This window comes from Symphodus melops, assembly GCF_947650265.1.
Source record: "Symphodus melops genome assembly, chromosome: 2".
Taxonomy (NCBI): Eukaryota; Metazoa; Chordata; class Actinopteri; order Labriformes; family Labridae; genus Symphodus; species Symphodus melops.
This window is the reverse complement of record NC_136692.1, coordinates 6,531,619-6,552,969: the sequence shown is the minus strand read 5'-3', so window position 1 is coordinate 6,552,969 and position 21,351 is coordinate 6,531,619. Positions and strand designations below refer to the sequence as shown.

The window sequence follows — 21,351 nt, the reverse complement described above, 5'->3', positions numbered from 1 at the left end:
ATCTATCTATCTATCTATCTATCTATCTATCTATCTATCTATCTATCTATCTATCTATCTATCTATCTATCTATCTATCTATCTATCTATCTATCTATCCATCCATCCATTTGCTGATTGGCTGATGTCTGTTAGCAGTCCCAGTATTATTAATACAAGTTTTGATGCAAATACAACAGAAATACTGGCCCTAGACAACCAATACAAGGTCATGTTCCTGTTTATTCTTTAAGAAAAACTCCTGCACTCTGTAAAGGTTGTGTGAATACATTGGCAACGTTTTGATACTGAAAATGTTGCCAACAAATCTGTGCAATTACATAGACAGCACTCTCGTTCTCTAGCGGCGTGGTCAAAATAATAATCTAGCTCTACAACTTCTGACTGGCTGCAGTGTCGGTCATAAAGTCAATTTCAATTACTTACTTAAGCGCTATAAACAGTGGTAAAATGCACAGTGCTGTGTGCAGAACATGTCACACACACACTAATATAAAAGTCATTGAACTTTCCACCGCAGTGGGTGACGGTGTCAAACTTAAAATCTGCTCTGTTTAGGATGGTGCCAACTCTAAATGTGTGTTTTGGTAAACATAAGGGGCAGGACATCAAAACCACAACAGAGTCTAATGTGCAACTCTAGCTTCAAATGACATCATCAGTGCAATATGTCAGCTGCCCATCTTGGGGGTGATTGTCGCTTTACTTTCGCCATCCATCTCCATAAAGGGTCAGTGGTTCCATCCTAATCATGTTCAGCCTGATTTTAGGATATTTATTTGTCTTTATAGTTTGACTGCACATTTCATCTGTCCACATCATTAGACACCGCTCGCCAAAACGTCCTGCTTAGTTTCCTTTTCTTTTTCTTCTGCTTTAACTGGCCCATTTTTCGCACTCCATGAGGTTAACCGGGTCACCGCTTGCCTTTTCTCCTCAGCTCTTATTATTTTTTAATATTGCTGGTACTTTCTTACCTCCTGTATTTCCACTACATGCACGCCGTTACTCATTATATCATGAATCATGCTTCTCTACTTTCTAAAGGACAGTACTGCAGAATGAGTAAAAAATGTCTGTCTTCTCTCTGTGCACTTTACTTAAACATGTGTAATATGAAGAGAACCCACATGCTGAAAGCTTTGCAGAGATAAAACCAAAGAGAGAGGTACTTTTGTTTCTGTACAAGACGGCTCCCCTCCAGCACTGCAGACCATTCAGTCTGAATAATGAGAACATTGCATTATGGGGCCGAGCCCTCCAGACCAGTCAAGACAACAAAACTGCTCGCGGTGTGATTTCATAATGGAATCAACGGATGCATGCAAATGCACGCACACACACACACACACACACACGAGACCCCTGCAACACACACGCACACACACAAACGCGCATCCACATACACACAAAACTCTAAAAAACAAACAAACTTATCTCCACATCACGGACTGGAGTGCCAGAATCTGTCAGCACTACCAAACGTCAAATAACTGAATGAATGCACTCCACTGCACATGCATGCAACCAGCTTCCCTCTTCAAAAAACCACATACAGACAAAAAAGAAAATATATTGACAGTGCGTCTGATGGCCTCCTGAGTCCACACTGAACATAACAATATGTTATCTCTTGATCTTGTTACACCTCTATTTCTCTCTTACAGTTATCTCACATGTGCAAAAACATCCCACAAATACAGCAGCGTGCATACTTGGTTTTCAGTTCTTTTACCTGCATGTCAGTAACTGCCTCCGACCACCACTTTACTCACCTTTCCTGTCTCCTTGATGCCTTTCTCTCTAACTTCCTACAGCACAAATATGTGCATGTTTTCATTGTACTGGCTCTGCTTGTCTTGCTCAAGCTTGTCACTAGCATGCATTGACACAAATACACACCGAGGTGCTTTGAAGTGGAAAAAAAGGCCTCCAGCTCTGTACCTCCCCGACATCATTCACCCTCCACAGCTCAAGCAACACAGGACGGACATACTGGGTGGAAATCACACTGAGTAGAGCGGCTGTGAAAAGAGGATGAAAGGTGTAAACTGTTCTGAGGCTCTACAAAACAAGACTCTCCCCTATACCTAGCGTCTATGCATCACTCTCATCATCATCACCATGCATCATTCATTGTGTTTGTCCACACTTTTTTTTTTTTTTTTTTTTTCGTCTTTCATCTTTACTCCCCTTGCAGTGCTGAAAGTAAGCCAAGGCCCAGTAAACGGAGCAGAATGTCTAAAAAAGCGATGGCACCAGTGCAGCAGAGAGAGAGAGAGAGAGAGAGATCCAGGCCCCTCCAGCCATCCTTACAGGACGTACAGTAAATCAGTGGCCAAGATCCTATCTAGTGCACTTAACAGGAGACCCACTTATGGGCCTTGCTGAAAGATGAAAGCGACTGTACATGCCTAAAATGTAAGCTGAGCTTGGCACATACGAAAAAAAAAGTTGGTTTCGCTGCAGTTGTGCAGTTGTACAAGGAGGAAAACATGTAAAATTCTTATTCTTTATTGTTTCCTTGTTTATGAGAATGTTACTTAAGTATGACAAAAGACATTTGTCCCAAACTACAGCCATATTCTCGGACATGAATACGAAATCAGGGGTTGAATCATCAGTGTTATGTTTCACCATCAATTTATGAATCCATCATCATAATCTGTGTGGTGAGGTCTTTCTTAGTTAGCTACCAGCTAGTTTTAAACTGTAATGCAACAGATTATATTATCAGGATATTTTCTTTTGCAAATGGAGACTCTTCTGCCAGCAATGTCAACAGTTAGCATCAGCTAGCCTAACACATAACCAGTGAAAAAATAAACATTTTTAGTTGGCCATATGCTTAACTGACTCTATAAAGACTTCCTTGAAGAAATGTTGGTTTGTATCATAGCTACATACAGTATATGAGACTTTTTTCCTCCACATCAATGTTCATCCTATAGTCAGAAGCCTATAACTCTCCAACACTGCTGTTCATTTCTGTTCTCACTGGTTTTGAAAAGCTAACTTAGCCATCAACCCCTGGAGAAAATATTGGACTATATTTAAAGCATATGTAAGGAAATGTTTCTTAAGGTTAGGATTCTGATTTAGCTAATTTAAGGGACATTTGGTGTTTTAAGCTGTCCTGTAAATGTTTACCTCTTTAATTGCAATTTTTGTTAGCATTTTGCTTTGACTTTTAGCTTCATTAGCTAGGCAGCACCTGGAGTTAGCATGAACAAAAGCAATTTTCCTTTGAAAAAAAATCTTCCTTTTTGCACAGGAGCATTGTTCTCTGATATAATCTGTTTACATAACTCATATTACTAACTTCTAGCAACATCCGGAAAAGTAATTGGACACATTTTAACTAAGAGGGATGGATCCAGCTCCAGTATGTCAAAACATACATTTTTGAGAGTGTTAAAGAGCAGACTGATTTAATCCCTCCTCACATGTTCTTTTTATTGTCACGAGGTTCATGTATACTCTGTTACCTTTTAAACCCAGTCGTATGCCACTGTAAATATGCTCTTTATGCATCTCATTATTGACCAGTTGATATTTACTGTACATGTTTACAGGCAGCACAGCGTGTTTCAAACTGCTGACACACGTTAATGCAAACTGGCCAGCTGTGACCTCTATATGCAGAGTGACTCTGTGACAGTATAGGGATGCATGTCTGCCTCCCATGACCATATTAATCAGTCTGGCATCAATTATAACTACAGCACAATAAATATTGAGCTATTATTATAGATGCATATTGATTTACTTTGACTCCAGACACTGTCTCATTTAACTGCAATAATGTAAAGCTTTTTTTTAAATGCTCATGCTAATTTCATTCATGCACCAAAAAGTGTGGGTTACATTCTTTCTATTCCAGTGAAAACATAATACTGATACAAGTCCAATAGGGAACAAAAATGTAAACACAATCGTCAGTAAGTTACCAAGGCTGTCCTCTGCCTCTGCTTTGTTGGCTTTTTTTTTGTAGAATACCTTTGCACATTGTGCCCTTGAGTCCCTATAAGATCTCATAGAGACAGAGACAATCTGGGACACACAGCACCAAAACAGGAAATGAAATGCACGTACTTATGGAACCCACAATGTTCCACCGCTTTCTCTAATGCCTGAGCCTCAAGGTTAAAACTCAGACATGAACGCACACAATGAGCTGTCAGCTGACTGCCACTCACTCCACCGTGCCACATCTATCTATCTATCTATCTATCTATCTATCTATCTATCTATCTATCTATCTATCTATCTATCTATCTATCTATCTATTTTTTTTTCATGTCCCTCTCTCTCTCTCTCTCTCTCTCTCTCTCTAAATAGCAGCACATGTCCAATCACATCTCCTCTCTGGCATTTGGTCCTGACACGCCATTTGCATAATCCAAATCCTGCTCTGAACAGTTGAACCTAAGGTGTCTGTCATGTGACCACCTGAGCCGGCAGGTTCTCACAGCCTAAATGTGACAGGGGGAAGGCAGGAGGAGTAAGACATAAGAAAAGGTTGTTGCTTATGAAAACATGAAAAAGAAAGTACTAAGAAGGATTCACTTGCCATCAACTTCAAGAGAAACGTGACTCATCCAACACGTCAAGGGTTCTACGACTCATTAATGCTGGTGTGAGAGCTGAGTGTATTTTCTCTGGTGTGTTGTTGTTGTTGCAGTGCGGTCATAGTAAAGCTCCCAAACAAAAAGCCTGTTTCACATATTTTATGTGTGCCCTTATATGTTCATTCACGCTTCTTTTTTTGTGTGTGTCTCCTTGCGTGCATGTGAATGAGTGCAAGCAGGAGTGTGTACAAATCACTTCTGCTTGTGTGGGTCCATTTACTGCAAACTATGCTTCGAGGCAAGCTATCCTCCAACCACACCATCCATCCGAAACCAAAATACGCCTATTTTTTTCAAAAGGCTTTTTACATTGAGTAGAAATTTCTGCAGACAATAGCAGCGATATCTGCTGATTATTATCTGTCATTTATAGCTCATATTTCATTACGCAAGCAAAAATAATCTTAATGGATGGTGCAATGCATAAATAGGGCCACACTACTGCAGAAATGCACTTCTCTTTACATGTTTTGATGGATAATTTCTATGATAATTTTCTTTTTTTGTGCCACAACAAGACAAGGGGGCTGTTCTAAGATTGGTGAAGATATAGATATCATCTAATATCATCTAATTTCATGTTTCTATCAATAGCTTACACACAGCCAAAGAAACAGTTGACTGTCAAAGAAACAACTGACCTCATTAAACAATCTAAAACTAATAAAAAACAAAGATATGTTTCTAAAGATGATCAAGAACCTCATGTTGATTCTAACATTTCAGGGGGAATTGATGGGACCTATCCAAAGTGAATAAAAAAAACCCCTAAATGATTGTAGAACTAAAATTCCCATATAGTACAAAATCATTTCAGCCCTCTATATTTAAAATGAGAGCTAAAAACAGTCATTTAAAAAAAATAGTCATTTTAAGTATTCAGTTGCACCTGCTTGAACGTGTCACATCTGGAGGTGTGGTTTGTTATGCAGGGAAAAAGGGAGTGAGTCAGATGCTTTTTGCAGGTCGAAATCCGACTTGAAAAATGTGCCAATGTTTCATTATCACATCCAGGAGTAGCTGCCTTATTATGCATCTGTCTGCACATTCAAATGTCCTCACTGCTGACTGTGAAAAGAAATAAAAGCTCAATGACATTACCCACTGTCTTAAGTGTTGTCAGTGTTTTTGTCTGTGTAAAATGTCTATAACGTTCCATCTAACCAACTCATTTCACATTCACAACCCAGCGATGATAAAAACTTCAGCCTTTCCTTTCCCTTAGCCGACTTATTGATAAATTCACAAAGCTCAAACTTAAAAAAGAGAAGTCATCAACCTGAAGACTAAAGCTTTGTGAAGCTAGTACTGAACAAACTGAGCTGCTGTTCCGTTTATTTTCCTGTTCCGTGGACAGGTGGCAGGTGCTCAGGAGGAGGAAGGGAGGGACAGTGCTATCCATCAGGACTTGGCTCCAACCCTTCAGTTTCAGTTGGTTCCTCCCCAGTCAGCTTGGATCAAGGGTTTGGTCTCCAAAAACCTGCCACGCGTGATCAACAGTCAAGATTCAAGGCTTTGCTGCAGCTACTCAGGACATAAGCCTTGTGAGCTGGCTGGCCTGCACGGTAGTTAGTCTGTGTGCCATGAACACCAGGAGCCGGCAGCATTACTCACCTTACATAAACATGTCAGTCAGGGTAATGGTGGCTGACAGCACCAAGACACTCAGCAGCAGCCTAATGAAGCAGATCAGTACCAACAATCAATGCTACAAAATGTTCCTCTGATATTCCTACAGGATGTTGACACTGCTCGTGCTCTACTTTGTGCCCTTTGCCTTTCTGCTACAGCACAAAAGCTGTTTTTTATATGACGATTGTAGGCCTGTTTCCTGATTATAACACACACACACACACACACACACACACACACACACACACAAAACCAGAGAATGCGTTAAAAGACTTCCACGTGATCCTCTGGTTTTCTAACATCCCCCTTTGCAAGGTTTTTATTCCTCTGAAAAAGACCCTCCAGGTTAGCCTGCTGCGGACTGCCTCCCTCACACCTGCCTATAATTAGGCCCCATTTTCGGGGACTCAGTGTTGCCTCAGCCGCGATGTGCGTTCGTGCGTTTCTCAGAGGCCTTTTAGCTCTTTCCGTGCTATCGCTCAAACACAATCACAAGAAGGGATCATATCAGCCTCGTTAGTGTATTTACTGTCTCAGTGGATCTGGAGACAAACCTGTGACAAACACCACAACACAACGGGCCCCGTGACGCGTCGCTTGGACACAACGAGAAAACGAGGAGCGCATGATCACAAGCCAATGAGGGGTGGCTATCAGGGAGAGAAAAAGAAAGGGGGGGGGTGTAAATGAGATAACGAGGAGGGAAAGGGAACTAATAATATGACTTACATCTCTGAATTTATCCCATCTTCCGGCGAGCCACTTATCATCCAAAAAATTGCCGCTGTCGGAGCGAGCGGAGACGTGTCCAAAGGCGACGGCGCACACACACAGCAAGGCGACGCTCAGCATCTGCGGACACACAACAACAGCACGGAGAGAGGAGGACATCAGAACGGGCTGGAGGACACTGCATGTGTGTTAAAAAAAAACAGGCGGTTCAATCGGATTTACACTAACAAAGAATGCGAATCGACATAGCTCAGTGTTATCACGCGGGGGTGTTTTTTTTTCCCCGTCCTACCTTGTCGCATCAACCGCTCTCCAGACTGTTTGTGCTCTCTGCCGTTTTCTGTCACTAGTAATAGCAGCGCTTTCTCTCTCTGCCTCTCTCTCTCTCTCTCTCTCTCTCTCTCTCTCCGCACCGGCTGTCTATGCGCAGCAGAAAGAGGGAGCGCGCATGGCACCGTGCACGCGCTCTCCCTCTTTCCTCTTCTCTCAGTTTCTCCTCAGTGCGGAGGAAAGAGTCATGATGGCTCACTGTGAGCTGCTATCACGCCACACTGATTACTTTTTATGAAAATATAAATTGCCATAAAGGTTGGAATGTTGATAGATTTATATCAAGCCAAAAACCACACAACCTTGCAAATCCAATTCAAAGATTGTTTGTCAGTGTTGATGTGTTTGTGTGTGCGTTTTGTTTGTCACACTTTCTGATTAGTTATTTCTACCCTATGGGAGCTGCTCAGGCTTGTCTGGACAATAGTGACTCATGTGGGACTTTAAAGAGCATTCCTGGCAGAGCTGAGCTCAGGACTGTAAATTGATTCTACAAAATCACATGGCGGTTTCCATAAGAAATGCACCTTAAATGGCCCTCTCCCAATGATTTGTAGAGGTGGGTGTAACCGCTTTCCTGTCCTTTCAAAGGAGTGTAAAGCCCCAAACATTCTTTCCTTGAGTTGTGTGTTATTGGAGGTGGGGGAAAAATGTAGCTGGTGTGGGTATAGAGATGTAGATGGGCGAGTAAACACTCGAGCTTTCAGGAAAGAGCTTCCATTTTGCTTGGATTTCATTTCAAAATATTTCTTTCTCCAAATGTAGACCACTGTCAAACACATGAGGTCAATATTTCCCTTGAATACATAAAAGGCCAAAGAGTATGAATCACGTTATCTGATTGCTCATTAATTTATGAAGTGACCTCCTCATAGCCTCGATGGAAGCGCCAAATGAGATTTTTCACCACTCATTTATTCAGTGTTTTGTTTAACCAATCTGTATGAAGTTGAGCGACGTAAATATATGAGAGAATGTTATGAAAATAAAAGAGCGAGAAATCCCTGGGGAGATGGAGAGCAAGCTTTTGAGTGTTAATATTAGATTTCACGCTCTTCACAGAGAGGCCCGATGGTCAGGAGGTTCACGCCATTATTATGCAGAGTTACTGTAGAAACCAACCTTGACCTCGACTCCACATCTTCAGAAGAAGAAAGATGAAGAGGAAAGGGTGTGTGTGTGTGTGTGTGTGTGTGTGTGTGTGTTTTTTCTTTTTTTTTTCCATGTGTGGGCATGTGGAAAACATGACAGTGTGCAGATATTTGAAAGTCAAATTAGAACTATGAAGCATGCCTGACTGCATCAGAGGGACACATGAGGTTGTGTCTTAGTGCTGCGCACTGTTAAGAACCTAAATGGATGGTCAGCTGCATGAACACACTCAGGTAGAGACGAGTGAAAAGACTGTTTGATGTGAATTTTGTGCTTACTCCATCAGGAAGTGTGCAGCTTGTAAACAGGAAGCTGGTAGTAAAGGAGTGGTTGTGGTTAAAGGAGCAGGAAGTGCTGGTCTTCTTTGAAGCATGCTTTGTTCTCTCACATCAACAACACATGAGCTCATCTCGGTTATGACAGGAGACTTGTGAGGAGGGAGGAGTGCAGGACTGCGGATGATGCTGCCATTCTTTTATGAGTTAGCTTTAGCTTTATGACATTTGTGCAGATGAGAGCAGTAAAAGAGGTGTTTTGTTTGAGAATGTGAGTGTGTGTGGGTCGTCCAGCCCAGGGGTTCATACATTATTCAGTCTCAGACATTAAAGATGTAGATGTGGTCAGAGACATATGCAGGAGACACACACGGGTTGCTCACATACACAAAGACACTCGTATTTACACATACAAGCACAGAGACATGTTGTTGCCTAATGAAGCAACATAGATTTTTCATTCTGCTGTTGTTTGGTTTTTCTCTTTTTCTCCTACTTTGAGTAGAATTCATGAGCATCACACATTGTTGACTCAATCCCTGCACAGGCCGAGAGAGAGAGAGGGAGAGAGAGAGAGAGAGAGAGAGAGAGAGAGAGAGAGAGAGAGAGAGAGAGAGAGATGAGGAACAGGAGAAGTGAAGAAATAAATGAAATTAAGAAAATGGGAGAAAAATAATGTGTTGTGTTTGTGCGTGTGTGTGTGTGTGTGTGTGTGTGTGTGTGTGTGTGTGTGTGCCTTTGTGTGTATGTTTGGATGGGAGAGGCATGAAATGTCTCAAGGAGCTGAGATTTCACAGCCCAGTGACTCTGTCACTGTGCACCTGCTCTCCGAGACAGTTGGAGGGAGGACATGGGGGGAGGTAAAAGAGAGTACATAATCCATCAAGATGGAGTTCGGGATGAAAGTACCAAAGGAAGTTATTTAAAGGAATTCAAAGACACTACACTGAGAAGTGATTATCATTTAGCATATATACTTATATATATATATATATATATACTATATATATAACTTGACATGAGTTTAAGGTGAACATGTGTGACATAAAAAGTATTGAAAGATGACTAAGTTGTGAGCAAAGATGTTCTTTACAGCAGACATTTTGACTTGATGTAGAAGGGAAACTTTGTTTTCACAAACATGAGCAGCAGGCAGCAGTCAAAATACCAGAAGGGCACGAAAATGGACATTTCCCCCTGACACTCATTTAAACACAGCAAGAACAGGAAACGCTACAGAAAATAACAAGTAATCAGTGCCATTAGGATATATCAGGATGTCCCTCAAGTGAGCCAGCATGCATAATATGAAACTAAATAATGGCTCCGGCTCCCTTAGGTGGAATGCAGCCACCTTGAGTGTTTATATTTTCAACATGTCCAAAAATTTAACTTCCAGAGCAACTGAATGCAATTAATTCTATTCTTCAATGTTTTCAAATGCACATGCTGTGAGAAAGGCTCTCCTTTTCTCATTACTGGGACTAAAAGGTCCAAACCAAAAAGTACACCAAAACAATGATGACATGTTTCTATATAGTTGCCTTGTAGAACATGTCTCCCGATCTCTGACTCTATTTAAAAAACCTTATTGTGAAGCATTAGCAGCGATCTCTAAATTTAGGGCCAATTCCGACACAGATGTTTGTTTCATGACTTCCTTCAGACTTACAAAGCTGACTCCTCTCATGTTTGACAATGAAATCCAATCAGAGACTGTTAAATTATCTGCCCAATAAAAATGCATCTGAATCAGTAGCTTTATATGCTAGCAGCCAGCATTAAATTAATTTCGCACAACAGATAAACATTGGATATTGACATCGGTTGATGTCAAATTATTTGTGTGTAAACATGGCCAATATCAGCCAATACTGATGTTGAACAGATGCATCGAGGCATCCCTAGTGTTGGGGTATGTGTCACGTTGGACTATTTCATTCATTTCATTGACCCTCTCTCATTCTCTGTACATCAAAAGGAAGCTAATTGAAAAGGAAATCAAATATGTTGTGTGCAAATCTTTGAATTGGATTTCTTGTATCTTGTCTGCAGTGAAATGAATTATCTGAGTTGTGTTGCTTTCCCATTAACTGTATTAAAAGTTTCTTCTCATTTCACCGGAATGAAAACAATATTGTTTGGTCGGTTTGTGTGAGTGTGTATGTTATCTTGCAAAGCAGACGTTTTGAGCATAGCTGCTACTATAAGGTCAGTGTGAGTCCTGTGTTTTAGCCCCAGGATGAAAAGCTAATAGGAGAATAATGACAGAGGGGGAAACTGCAAACAGGAGATAAGGCCGACAGAAACAAAATGGCCATCGCTGAAAGGGGGCTGATTACAGAGCCAGAGAGCTAGCACAAGGGAGGGACAAGAAGCTAGAAAGAGGGATGGATAGAGAGAGATAGAGAGAGAGAGAGAGAGAGAGAGAGAGAGAGAGAGAGAGAGAGAGAGAATATAATAGGCTGTGTAGAAAAAGGATGTATTCAGGGTCTGTCCTGTAAGTCCTTCTGTGACCCAAAAAGCACAAAAATCTGCATCCTTCACCTTTAGATTAATTACAATGTAAAAATGACAAAAATGTCCCTTTCTTTAAAAAAAATACTTTCTAACTGTGCACGCACGCTTTCTGAAAGCATAGCAGTGTTTGTCAACTGGCATTGAAATATGTTTATAATATTTGTTTTCTTAAAGAAACTGTTAGAGTTACATGATTGTACAAGAGAAGGGAACTTTTATTTGCTGGCATTGAAACATGTTTATAATATTTTTTTTTCTTAAAGAAACTGTTAGAGTTGCATGATGGTACAAGACAAGGAAACTTTTGTTGTAACAGGAAAACTTAACCCTACAGCTGATTAGTAGACATGCTTCAAAGAGTCACTGGAGTACCATGAACCAACCAATAGGAGCATGCTGCAGATGATGTTAACGGTGTTTGTTCTCCCCCTTGTGGTGATTATTTCACATTGCACTCAAAGAACAGAGGAGCCTAAATGAAACGTGTTCAAAAAAATCTAACAAAATGTGATTTAAAAAAAAATGTGTATAAAGGACAAGACCTGTAAATTCTATTTTAATTTAACAAAATAAATGTTTTTTTTTTATCATATTGTCTTTCATGAAACATTCTGCAATAGTGAAACACAAATCCTTCTATCCAGTCAACCTTCTCTCGCTGGGCAGTGTCGGGCAAGCTTCTGTTCTGATTGTTGTTCTGATGATTGTTTGTGCGTTGAACCCCCCCAGGAAGAATAGCCAATGCATTATGCTGGAGCTAATTGGAATCCAAATACAGAAGGAAAAACAAAGAAAGTTCATCATGAGAATTATATAAATGTCTTCTTGCTCTAATTGACTCCAAAAAGGTAGAAGGAAGTGTTTGGATTTAATAGTGTGTATATCACTATAGCCTTTTTTTCTTGGGACTGAAAGAAAAACTGAGTCCCCTCCAGAACCCACATGGGGAAAAAAATGGGAAAATCAGTTTTTATAGTTTTAATTGATGACTTAAAAATGATCAAAGTAGGCCTATAAACACTTGCTATCCCTAAAGACTTAGAAGAGAAGGTCTGACTGTTTTATTAGGATTGATCAAATCTCATTTTGACAACCTCAGAGCAGACGTATAATTTTAATGTTCACTGTACTTCCAATTTTTTTTAGCCTTCACATAAAGGGATACTTCACCCATTTGCATGAAGCTTTGTGTCATTAGAAACATGGTAGTAGTGTTTAATGGTCATGAGTCCAAACCTCATTTTACCCTGAGACGAGAAAAATATGTTTTTCTTTGCCTGGAAGTTTTCTTCATGTGATGCAATATGACGCTTTTTGCATCACATGAAGAAAACTTTCAAGCAAAGAAAAATACATTTTTCTCGTCTCAGGGCAAAATGAGCGTTGGATGCACATGACCGCATCAAGTATTTCTGAACATTTGCCACTAATAAGAAACATCTCATTACTGCTTAAGTTTTTTTAAATTATTATTTTCTATTTGAGACATACTTCTCTCACACACAGACCTGAATCACACACATGTACAAGCAGGACCTGAGGACATGCATTAATGGAGAGTTGTCAGAGGGCAACAGCAGCCCCCACTGAAAGCGGCCCCCGAGCTGGTGGTGGTTCAGACTACCAACTACCAGACCAACTTCCATATTTTGGTCCACATCGGGACTTGATCCGGTTCCCAACCCAAGTCTCTACAGACTGAGCTACTGCCACCCCAAGTTAAATTAAAACATAAAACAGAGTGCAATAAGACAGAGTAAGGTTGGATTTATGACATGCCTGTTGGAATTGCTTGCAGGACCACTCTATTTAATTAACTTCAACACAATCGGCCAACTGAGTGTACACATGCTGCCATGCCTGATGAAGTTCAGACATATCAGCAATCAATCTGACTAGCCACTGCTAAGCTCTTTATGCACTCAATGATTTTTTGTTGCGCTTGTCTGACTGTGTCATGAGCTGATTCTGTGCAGGAGTAACCCCACTTAAACCATCATACAGTCTGCAAATAATCTGTGAACATTCTTTGTAAACCAAGGAGCTACCACCACCATTGTTACACACACCCGTCGCTATCGGCGGGCCATAGGGGCCATAGGGGCCATAGGCATTTTGCTTGTGCTCCCCCACTTGAGGCACAGATCTTTAAAAAAACCCATACCATCATAGATGCAAATGTTGCATTCTTTATCAGTAAACCATCAAAAAATATAAAGAAACAATGGTGTGATTGTGTTTGATGGGGATTTACACTGCAACAGCCCATCACGGACTGACTAAAAAGAAAGTTAAACTCAGAAAGCTGGATGAGTTTTTGCCGGCTTACTCACTTAATTTCGCCATGGTTATCCATATAAATCCAGGCCATGCAGACTGTTCTCACAGCACACACCTTTGCCCTAACTTTAGGAGCTTCTACTGTCATGTATGAAAACTCATTTTCCATGCTCTAAAGCGTCTTCTCAGAGCATCGGCGCAGTATACTGCTCGGAAGCAAGGCCCAGCTGATTCAGCTTTTAAAAAGAACCTTAAACAAGTTTAAGTCCGGATGGAAGGATGAGAAGGTTCTCTAATGTTGCATCCAGATGTACTGACAGGAGGACTGGCGAGAGGACAGCACTGCACTGCTGCCACTCAAAGTACCATAATCAATCAGAAATAACCAATATACAGTATACTCAAAAGCAATGCTTATTCAGATAATAAAACCAATAAAAGAGAGCCGACTGACCTGTATGAAGACCCATCCGAGTCAGAGGGTTTCTTCAGTAGCATGGCTGCGGGAGACTTCTTCTGGACAACAACATCTGTCTTCTTGGAAAACCTTTGAACCAAATCAACAAGACATGTTAGTTCAGATACAACAGCTAAAGTGGTCTAACTACACTTTGAGAGGACAAGGATGACACTTGTTGAGCGTTTGTAAAACTCCAACAGCAATCTGGCAAAACATAGTTATTTCTATACATTCTCCTGTCACTATTGCGACAGTTAGTAATGCAGACATGTTTGAGGGAAATTGTAATTGGTGGAATAAAAATAAATAAATTTAAAAAAAATACATATTTTTATGCGTACACAGAAATTTTTTTTGCGCGACCTCTCCTGACCCCGCATCACGCCTCTCTTCCTCTCTTCCTCTGGAAAAAACCCCCCCCTATACATACATTTAGTCCTTTTATTTTACTTGTTTCAGTTTAACACTTTAGATATTATACCAAGTTGGAAAAGTGTGTATTCACTAGTGCTTGTGAACACACACTTTTCCAACTGGGCGTAATATCTAAACTGTTAAAAAGAAACAAGTAGAATAAAACGTAAGTCTAAACTTACCTTGTCAATGGTTGTGAAATTGCAACAGTTGACGAAATACAGAATAAACACAAGATTGAAAGATGGTGTTTAACAATTAAAATGTTGCTCTTAAAATATTTACACAAACATTAAGATTTAAATACATTTTAAATGCTTTTAAAATATGTATAAATATTTAATAGGATTTTACTTTTTTGTTTTTAAGTGCAAAAATTGCTTTCAATATTTGCACAAATATAAAGATTTAAAGATATTTAGCCTGTTGGTTTTTAGTGGTGCAAAACATGCTTTAAAATGTATCAATATATAGCTTAAAATATATTTTAAGAGTTTTTTAACAGAGCAAAAACATGCTTTCAAAATATGTATAAACATTGACAAACATTTTACTTCAGAAAAAAATAATAAAAGTACATATAAATATTCAGTCCTTTTATTTTACTAGCTTCTTTTTAACAGTTTGGATATTATGCCCAGTTGGAAAAGTGTGTATTCACTTGTGCTTGTGAACACACACTTCCAACTGGGCATAATATCTAAACTCTAAAAAAGAAAAAACAAATTGTCTGAAAGTCTAAACATACCTCTTGAATCATTGTGAGATTGCAACAGTTGACAAAGCACTAGATTGAAAGATTGTTTTTAATGGTTAAAATTTATTTTTTGTAAATATTAACACAAATAAAGATTTAAATACACTTTACTTGTGGGTTTTAACTATGCAAAATTGATTTTAAATAGTTAATATTCATAGAATCTCTCTTTTTTAAAGTTATTTTTCGGGCGTTTTCTGCCTTTATTATGAGAGAGAGAGAGAGAGAGAGAGAGAGAGAGAGAGAGAGAGAGAGAGAGAGAGAGAGAGAGAAGTGGATAGATACGGATATCAGGAGAGAGAAAGGGGAATTTCATTTAGATTATCCAATAACAGAAATTGTCTGCGGAGAAGTCTGCCAACTCCACCGCACATGGTCCTAACTTCAGACTCGTCTTGTCAATCAGACATCACATCGGGGTCACCAGTTGAAAGATTTTTAGGCTGCGTCGTCTTATCTGAAAGGAAGATCGCGACCAAATGAGATCAAGACAAAAGCTGGTTTATTGCAGGTTGATCACAGGTAATACAAAGAACCACCCAGCTGAGAATTTCTCTGCTCGACCCAGGCCAGCAAGAAAGAAAAAGAACTGATATTGGCAAAACAGGAGTTTTAATAAAGACAGTTTCATGAAGGATAGTTTCAGTGGACTGTCTTCTGCTATCTGGGCAGTGGACTAATACAGAGAGGTACAAGCTGATTGTTGTGCAAAAACAGTAGACGGAGGGGTACACAGTGCTGACTGTTTTGCAAAAACAGAAGAAGCAGTGACCTTGAGCAACAAGAACAAAGAGCAGCTGGTGAGAAATATATGAGCAGTACACCAATAAAATATGAATTTGTGTGATTCTGTTTTATATGTATTAAATCGAACAAAACAGAATATACAGGCGTTTATAACATAAAGGCACACTACCATCATTTTCTTGCTTTAATATTTGTTCCTTGTCGGTCAAAAAACCCCCAGTTGATATTAAAATATTTATACAAATATAAAGATTTAAAGAAATTCTGACTTTACTTGTTTTAACAGTGCAGTTGCTTTATAAGGCTGGATATTACACCAAATTACAACGCAAATATAGGTCAATAAATGCATCACACATACTTGTGGCCAAAAGTGAGGGGGTAAATATGATGGCCATAATGCTTGGAAGGTGCAGTGGGAAAAAACCCCCATTTACTTCAACTCTAAAATGTAAACATAAAAACGTTTACTATCATTGCTAAAATGTTTAAAAGTTATTTGTATTCAATGATAGCTTAATGGTTACCTAACTACAAGATACAGCTCGCTAACACTAGCTTGTCAATGTTACTATAGCCATTTAGTTAATGGCAATAAACAAGGCATTTCAAAGTACATATTCTCCAGAAATATATTTTACATAGTTCAGATAATTAATTCACTTTATTTCATAAAATTAGACTGTACTTTACTTACCATGTAGAACTTCACAGGAGCAAGACTCTCAACTCTTCTTCTGTCTCTCCAACAGAGATGAGTAAAGTAGCCAAAAAGTAAGAGTATAGTTACTTTAGAATAATATGACTCAAGTATAAGTAAAAAGTAGTCATCCAAATAATTACTTAAGAGTAAGAAAGTATTCAGTGAAAAAACTACTCAAGTACTGAGTAACTTCTGATTTATTCTTTCAATAAATAAAAGCATGAATGTAATCACATACACACAAACATAACATAGCAATGTGCAACTTCTTTAATACAACAATGAATTAGAATTCTACAAAATAACTAAAATACCATAAAACATAAATTAAGGCAAATTCAGCTACAAGAAATGGTAATAACCTTAATCAACTTTTTTACTTTAAACTCCCAAAACAGCACAATAGGCTCAGCCGGCAGAGATTATTTGGAGGAATATGAATTTCCCTCGGGATCAATAAAGTATCTATCTATCTATCTATCTATCTATCTATCTATCTATCTATCTATCTATATGAACAGAGTTCTGTGTCCATAAACTGTGTGGTGTGCTGAAAATTCATGTTCTGTCCCAAAGAATCAGTCAGTGAAGTGACTGTTAAACTTCAACAGTAGTTGGCTCTCAAGGTTCTTGCAGTGAAGCTGTGATCTTTCAGCAGTGAACAGGAGACCTGCATGAGTCTCTCACAGGCTGCAGATGCTGGAAGACTTGTGTTGACTTTGAGTGACAGTTTCTTGATTTGAGGAAAGGAGTGTAAGACATCCATACCTCCGTTGGACAGACATGAAAGGTGCCTCTCCAGCTCTCCTGTTTCTGATCTTCCTGCCGTCATGGATGCACAAAAAGTCATCTTCATCAAACTGGCTGCTGTTTGTTTGGGCATCATCATCATTCAAATCCAACTTTAAACCAAAGCAGTGGTTCAAAATAAATACATTATTCAATGACAGGAGGTAACCTCCCTAAGGGGGCTCCATCTGACAGCACTTACTCTTGTTGCCCTGCTACAGTAAGTGTTGCACCAATTATTGCTGTGAAAACCAAAGTTTGTCAATGGTAGTCAACAAAGACACATGAGATATCCATCTATGGGAGAGAAAACATAAAGAGGAAAAAAGAGGACGAGAAGCATGCGTCGATGAACGCTGGTTGGAGGGCCCTCAATGAATTTTTACTCAGGGCCTAACAGACTCTAGAATTACCACGGATTCATGTTACAATTTATCTTTGAAAGTTGTATTTGTTTTGCAGGTATGAGTCTCGCATATAAATTAATTCATGATCAACTCCACCACCACATCTCTTTCTTATTTAATATACTGTTTGTGAAATTTTTCTTAATTGACTTAATTTCCTTCGTTGACTGAAGATAAAGGGTTGTAAAAAGACAGAGCTTCACTATCCCCTGTTTTACAAGACACATTAATCAGAGTTCAAATTAAGCTTTGGTGTGAGTCTAGATAACTGATTACCTGACACAGCCTACAATGCAACTCCAAATTGATCTTGCATGTTATCAAAACACATCCAAGAGATCAGACATCTCTTGGGAGGATTTTGTCCCCCTGTGATCAAATTATTTGTGGATTAGATCCCTTATATTACAAGTCATCCAGTTATTTAGTTGAGAAATCTGCAAACTCCTCATACTAATCCTGCCCAAAATCTGATATAGCTGTCCAGGAAGGGTTATCAGAGCATGCTGCCCTTGAGCTCACTAACAAGGTTGGAGGAGATTCTGGCCCTGAGGCCTGCAGGCTGTTCTCCCGCAGCTTCACATGTGCCAGTTAATTGATATTTTGCCACAACCAGATGCTTGGCAGTCCTTTTCTGAGAGCTAGCGGTCATCACTTCACAAAGTCACAGACTCATGCATTTCCAAAATCATCCCTTGCTGTAAGAGAAAAATCACTATTCACATCTTAGCACTAACACTGTGTCGAACAGTTGGCTCCTCTGTACGCCTCTCTATGCTCTCCCATTAAAATGTCCTTTCTAAAACTCTCCACTCTGTCCTCAGCTTTTAAAAACGAGGGCAATATGAACACACAGAGTCCAACTTTTAGCAAATCCTGTGTCATGCAGCAGCCTCTAAAATCTCTGCAGGGATAATGTGTACTTTAACTCCTGTGGATTATTACTCACATTGCACTTTTGTTTGAGTTAAATCACTTCAGGTCATAGTTGTGATTTCAGTTATTTGGTGAAGGCAAAGATAGATTTGCATATTGTCTGTTGACTGCCAGCATCAGTTTTAGTTATTATTGGATAATGGTATTAGCCTTTTGTTTAATAAATAAAGGGTCAAACTTTATGAAGCACTTGGTTTTATGCACCACAGCACAAGCAGACTTCGTCCCTTAGGGGCTGTTTTAAATCTCTCGCATGGTTAAATCACTTCTACCCTAAAACTGTTTCCACATGAACTTACATTAATAGAGGGAATAATTATTGCAGAACTGTTCTATTAGTCTGTGTTAGTTTAACCTTGCAGCTCCATTATACACTGCTAACTGAATATAATTAACCAGGGTCATGCAGAAAAGATCTGATGTGATTTAAAGCCTGGGAGGCACTTTGTTTACTGAGATGATTTTGGCAACGACCAGGAAGAGAGTGGGACTTTAAAGGCCCTGACACACAAAGCAGACAACAGAGAATTGGTGGTGACGAAGACCGCCTGTGGCATTACCTCATGTCTTGGCCAAAAAGTTGCGAGAACGCGCCACAAAGACGACTGAATGAATGCACATTTTCCATCAGATGCAGAAACACAAATGTGCCCTCCTACAAACTGAAATCATTGACGTTTGTTTGGGTCAGTTATTCTTTGAGAACAGAGGCAGTCACAATGTTGTTTACATGTAAAAAAAAAAAAAAAAAGAGCTCCTGGATGACTTTGCAATTTAGTCGGTTACAACTTTGTCACCACAATATCAACATTTTTGGGAAATTCCTATCTTACTTGTCATGGAGGTCGTTCATCAATGATTCATCTAAGAGCATTCAAGTAGAGTACAATCAATTTTGTTATGAGGCCCAATATCATAACATTTCTCCAAAAATATTTTTATCACAGTTTGCACCCTCTTTTCCATCTATTTAACCGTCTCTATGTTAGCAGTCAGAAGATATGAGTGAAAGCTTTACTTTACTGTTTGTGCATCTCATCAATGATTAAAGTCGAGTGATCTCACAAACATATCTCATATGGGCGTCCACGTTTTGGTTACTGTGATTGTAATGCCACTGTTTGTCCACTAGGGAGCAGAACAGACTTCTATGTAGGCATGGTCTCAACATACAGTAAATGCCCATTCACTGAATATTAATACAATAAAGAAACATATTGAATCCATTAAATGCACATTTATCATGATCTATTATATATTTCAACCTAAAAGACAAGTAAACAAAATTAAAAAAAAAAAACTTTCATTTTGTGAGTTTATGATGAATTAGCAGGCTGCCCTGAGCCTTCATCAGATAATTCTTCTTTTTGTACCAGTTTTTTTCTGCATTAACCTGCAGAATTTAAAATATGCCTCCTTATCTCGGCTCATTTTTGTGCTTTCTCTTCCTTTTTGTTTGCAGACTTCTTGCCCATCTTCCAGCTCCGTCAGCAGATTTAACCCGACAGAAAATATGCAAGTCTTAGCATCCCCTCTGTCAACTCGCATAGAAACAGAAACACACACACACACACACACACACACACACACACACACACACACACACACACACACACACACACACACACACACACACACACACACACACACACACACACACACACACACACACACACACACACACACACACACACACACACACCACAGCTCTCCATGGGAGAGTTCTGTCATGCTCTGTAGATTGGGTGTCCCAGGGTGATTAACTATTGATACAGAGCTCAGGTGACACACCTGATATCTGTTGGGGAGGCAGGAAGAAAGGAAAGGAGGGTGGGCAGGGAGACAGTGAATAGAACAGAAAAAAACTGGAGGAAGAGGGAGAAAAGAGAGAGTGAAATGGAAAAAATTGTGTGAGAGAAAAAAAAAAGTAAGAGACAAATGGCGAGTAATCAATAGTCTCTAAAAATCAGAATCAACAAACCAGCTCTTTGGATTGGAGGGCTGAGTCGGTGTCCAGGCCTGGTAGCCAATGGAAAAACAGTATTGCTGTGATGAGTCAGGGCATTGCAGAGGAAATGGGAAGCAGAGGGCTGTGAATGTATTGGAAGAATTGAACAGTGTGGGTTTGTAGATGCATACACAAATGGTTCCCTGTAAGAGAAGAAACATCCAATTGTTTTTAATAACATAATGGCTCTACTCTCAAACCCCTTACCCTCTCCAAACTTACTTTGCATTTCCTCCAGTCTATCTGTGTGTGTGTGTGTGTGCATGCATGCATGTGTGTGTTTACCATGTAAACAGACCAGTCTCTTTGTGTGACAGGCAGGTCCCTGTGTCAGCACATTTACATTTACTATTTAGCCCCTAAATAGTTTCCCCCCCACCTCTTTTCTGCTTGATCAACATCTGTTCTCTACTGACTGTTTGAAAGGAAGATTACACAAAGAGCCTATTTCCCACCCTCCCCTGCAGGTAAACGACAACAGCATGACAGCTTTTCCTGAAACGGTCTTTTGTCATTGCTCTACGTGACACAACAATCTTTACAGTTATGAACCAGTTTGGTTTATAGTAGGAAATCTG

The 21,351-nt window shown here is 39.5% G+C and overlaps 1 protein-coding gene across 1 annotated transcript in view; it reads right to left on the bottom strand.

The window, feature by feature from the left end:
- Positions 1-7,438, bottom strand: part of spock3 (SPARC (osteonectin), cwcv and kazal like domains proteoglycan 3) — a 15,170-nt gene extending 7,732 nt beyond the window's left edge. The window contains exons 1-2 of the mRNA XM_079338035.1: positions 7,288-7,438; positions 6,989-7,115 (exon numbers count right to left, since the gene is read on the bottom strand). Coding sequence (XP_079194161.1) covers positions 6,989-7,115 — 127 coding nt within the window. The 5' untranslated portion in view covers positions 7,288-7,438. The remainder of the gene's footprint in view (positions 1-6,988; positions 7,116-7,287) is intronic.
- Positions 7,439-21,351: the final 13,913 nt, after the last annotated feature.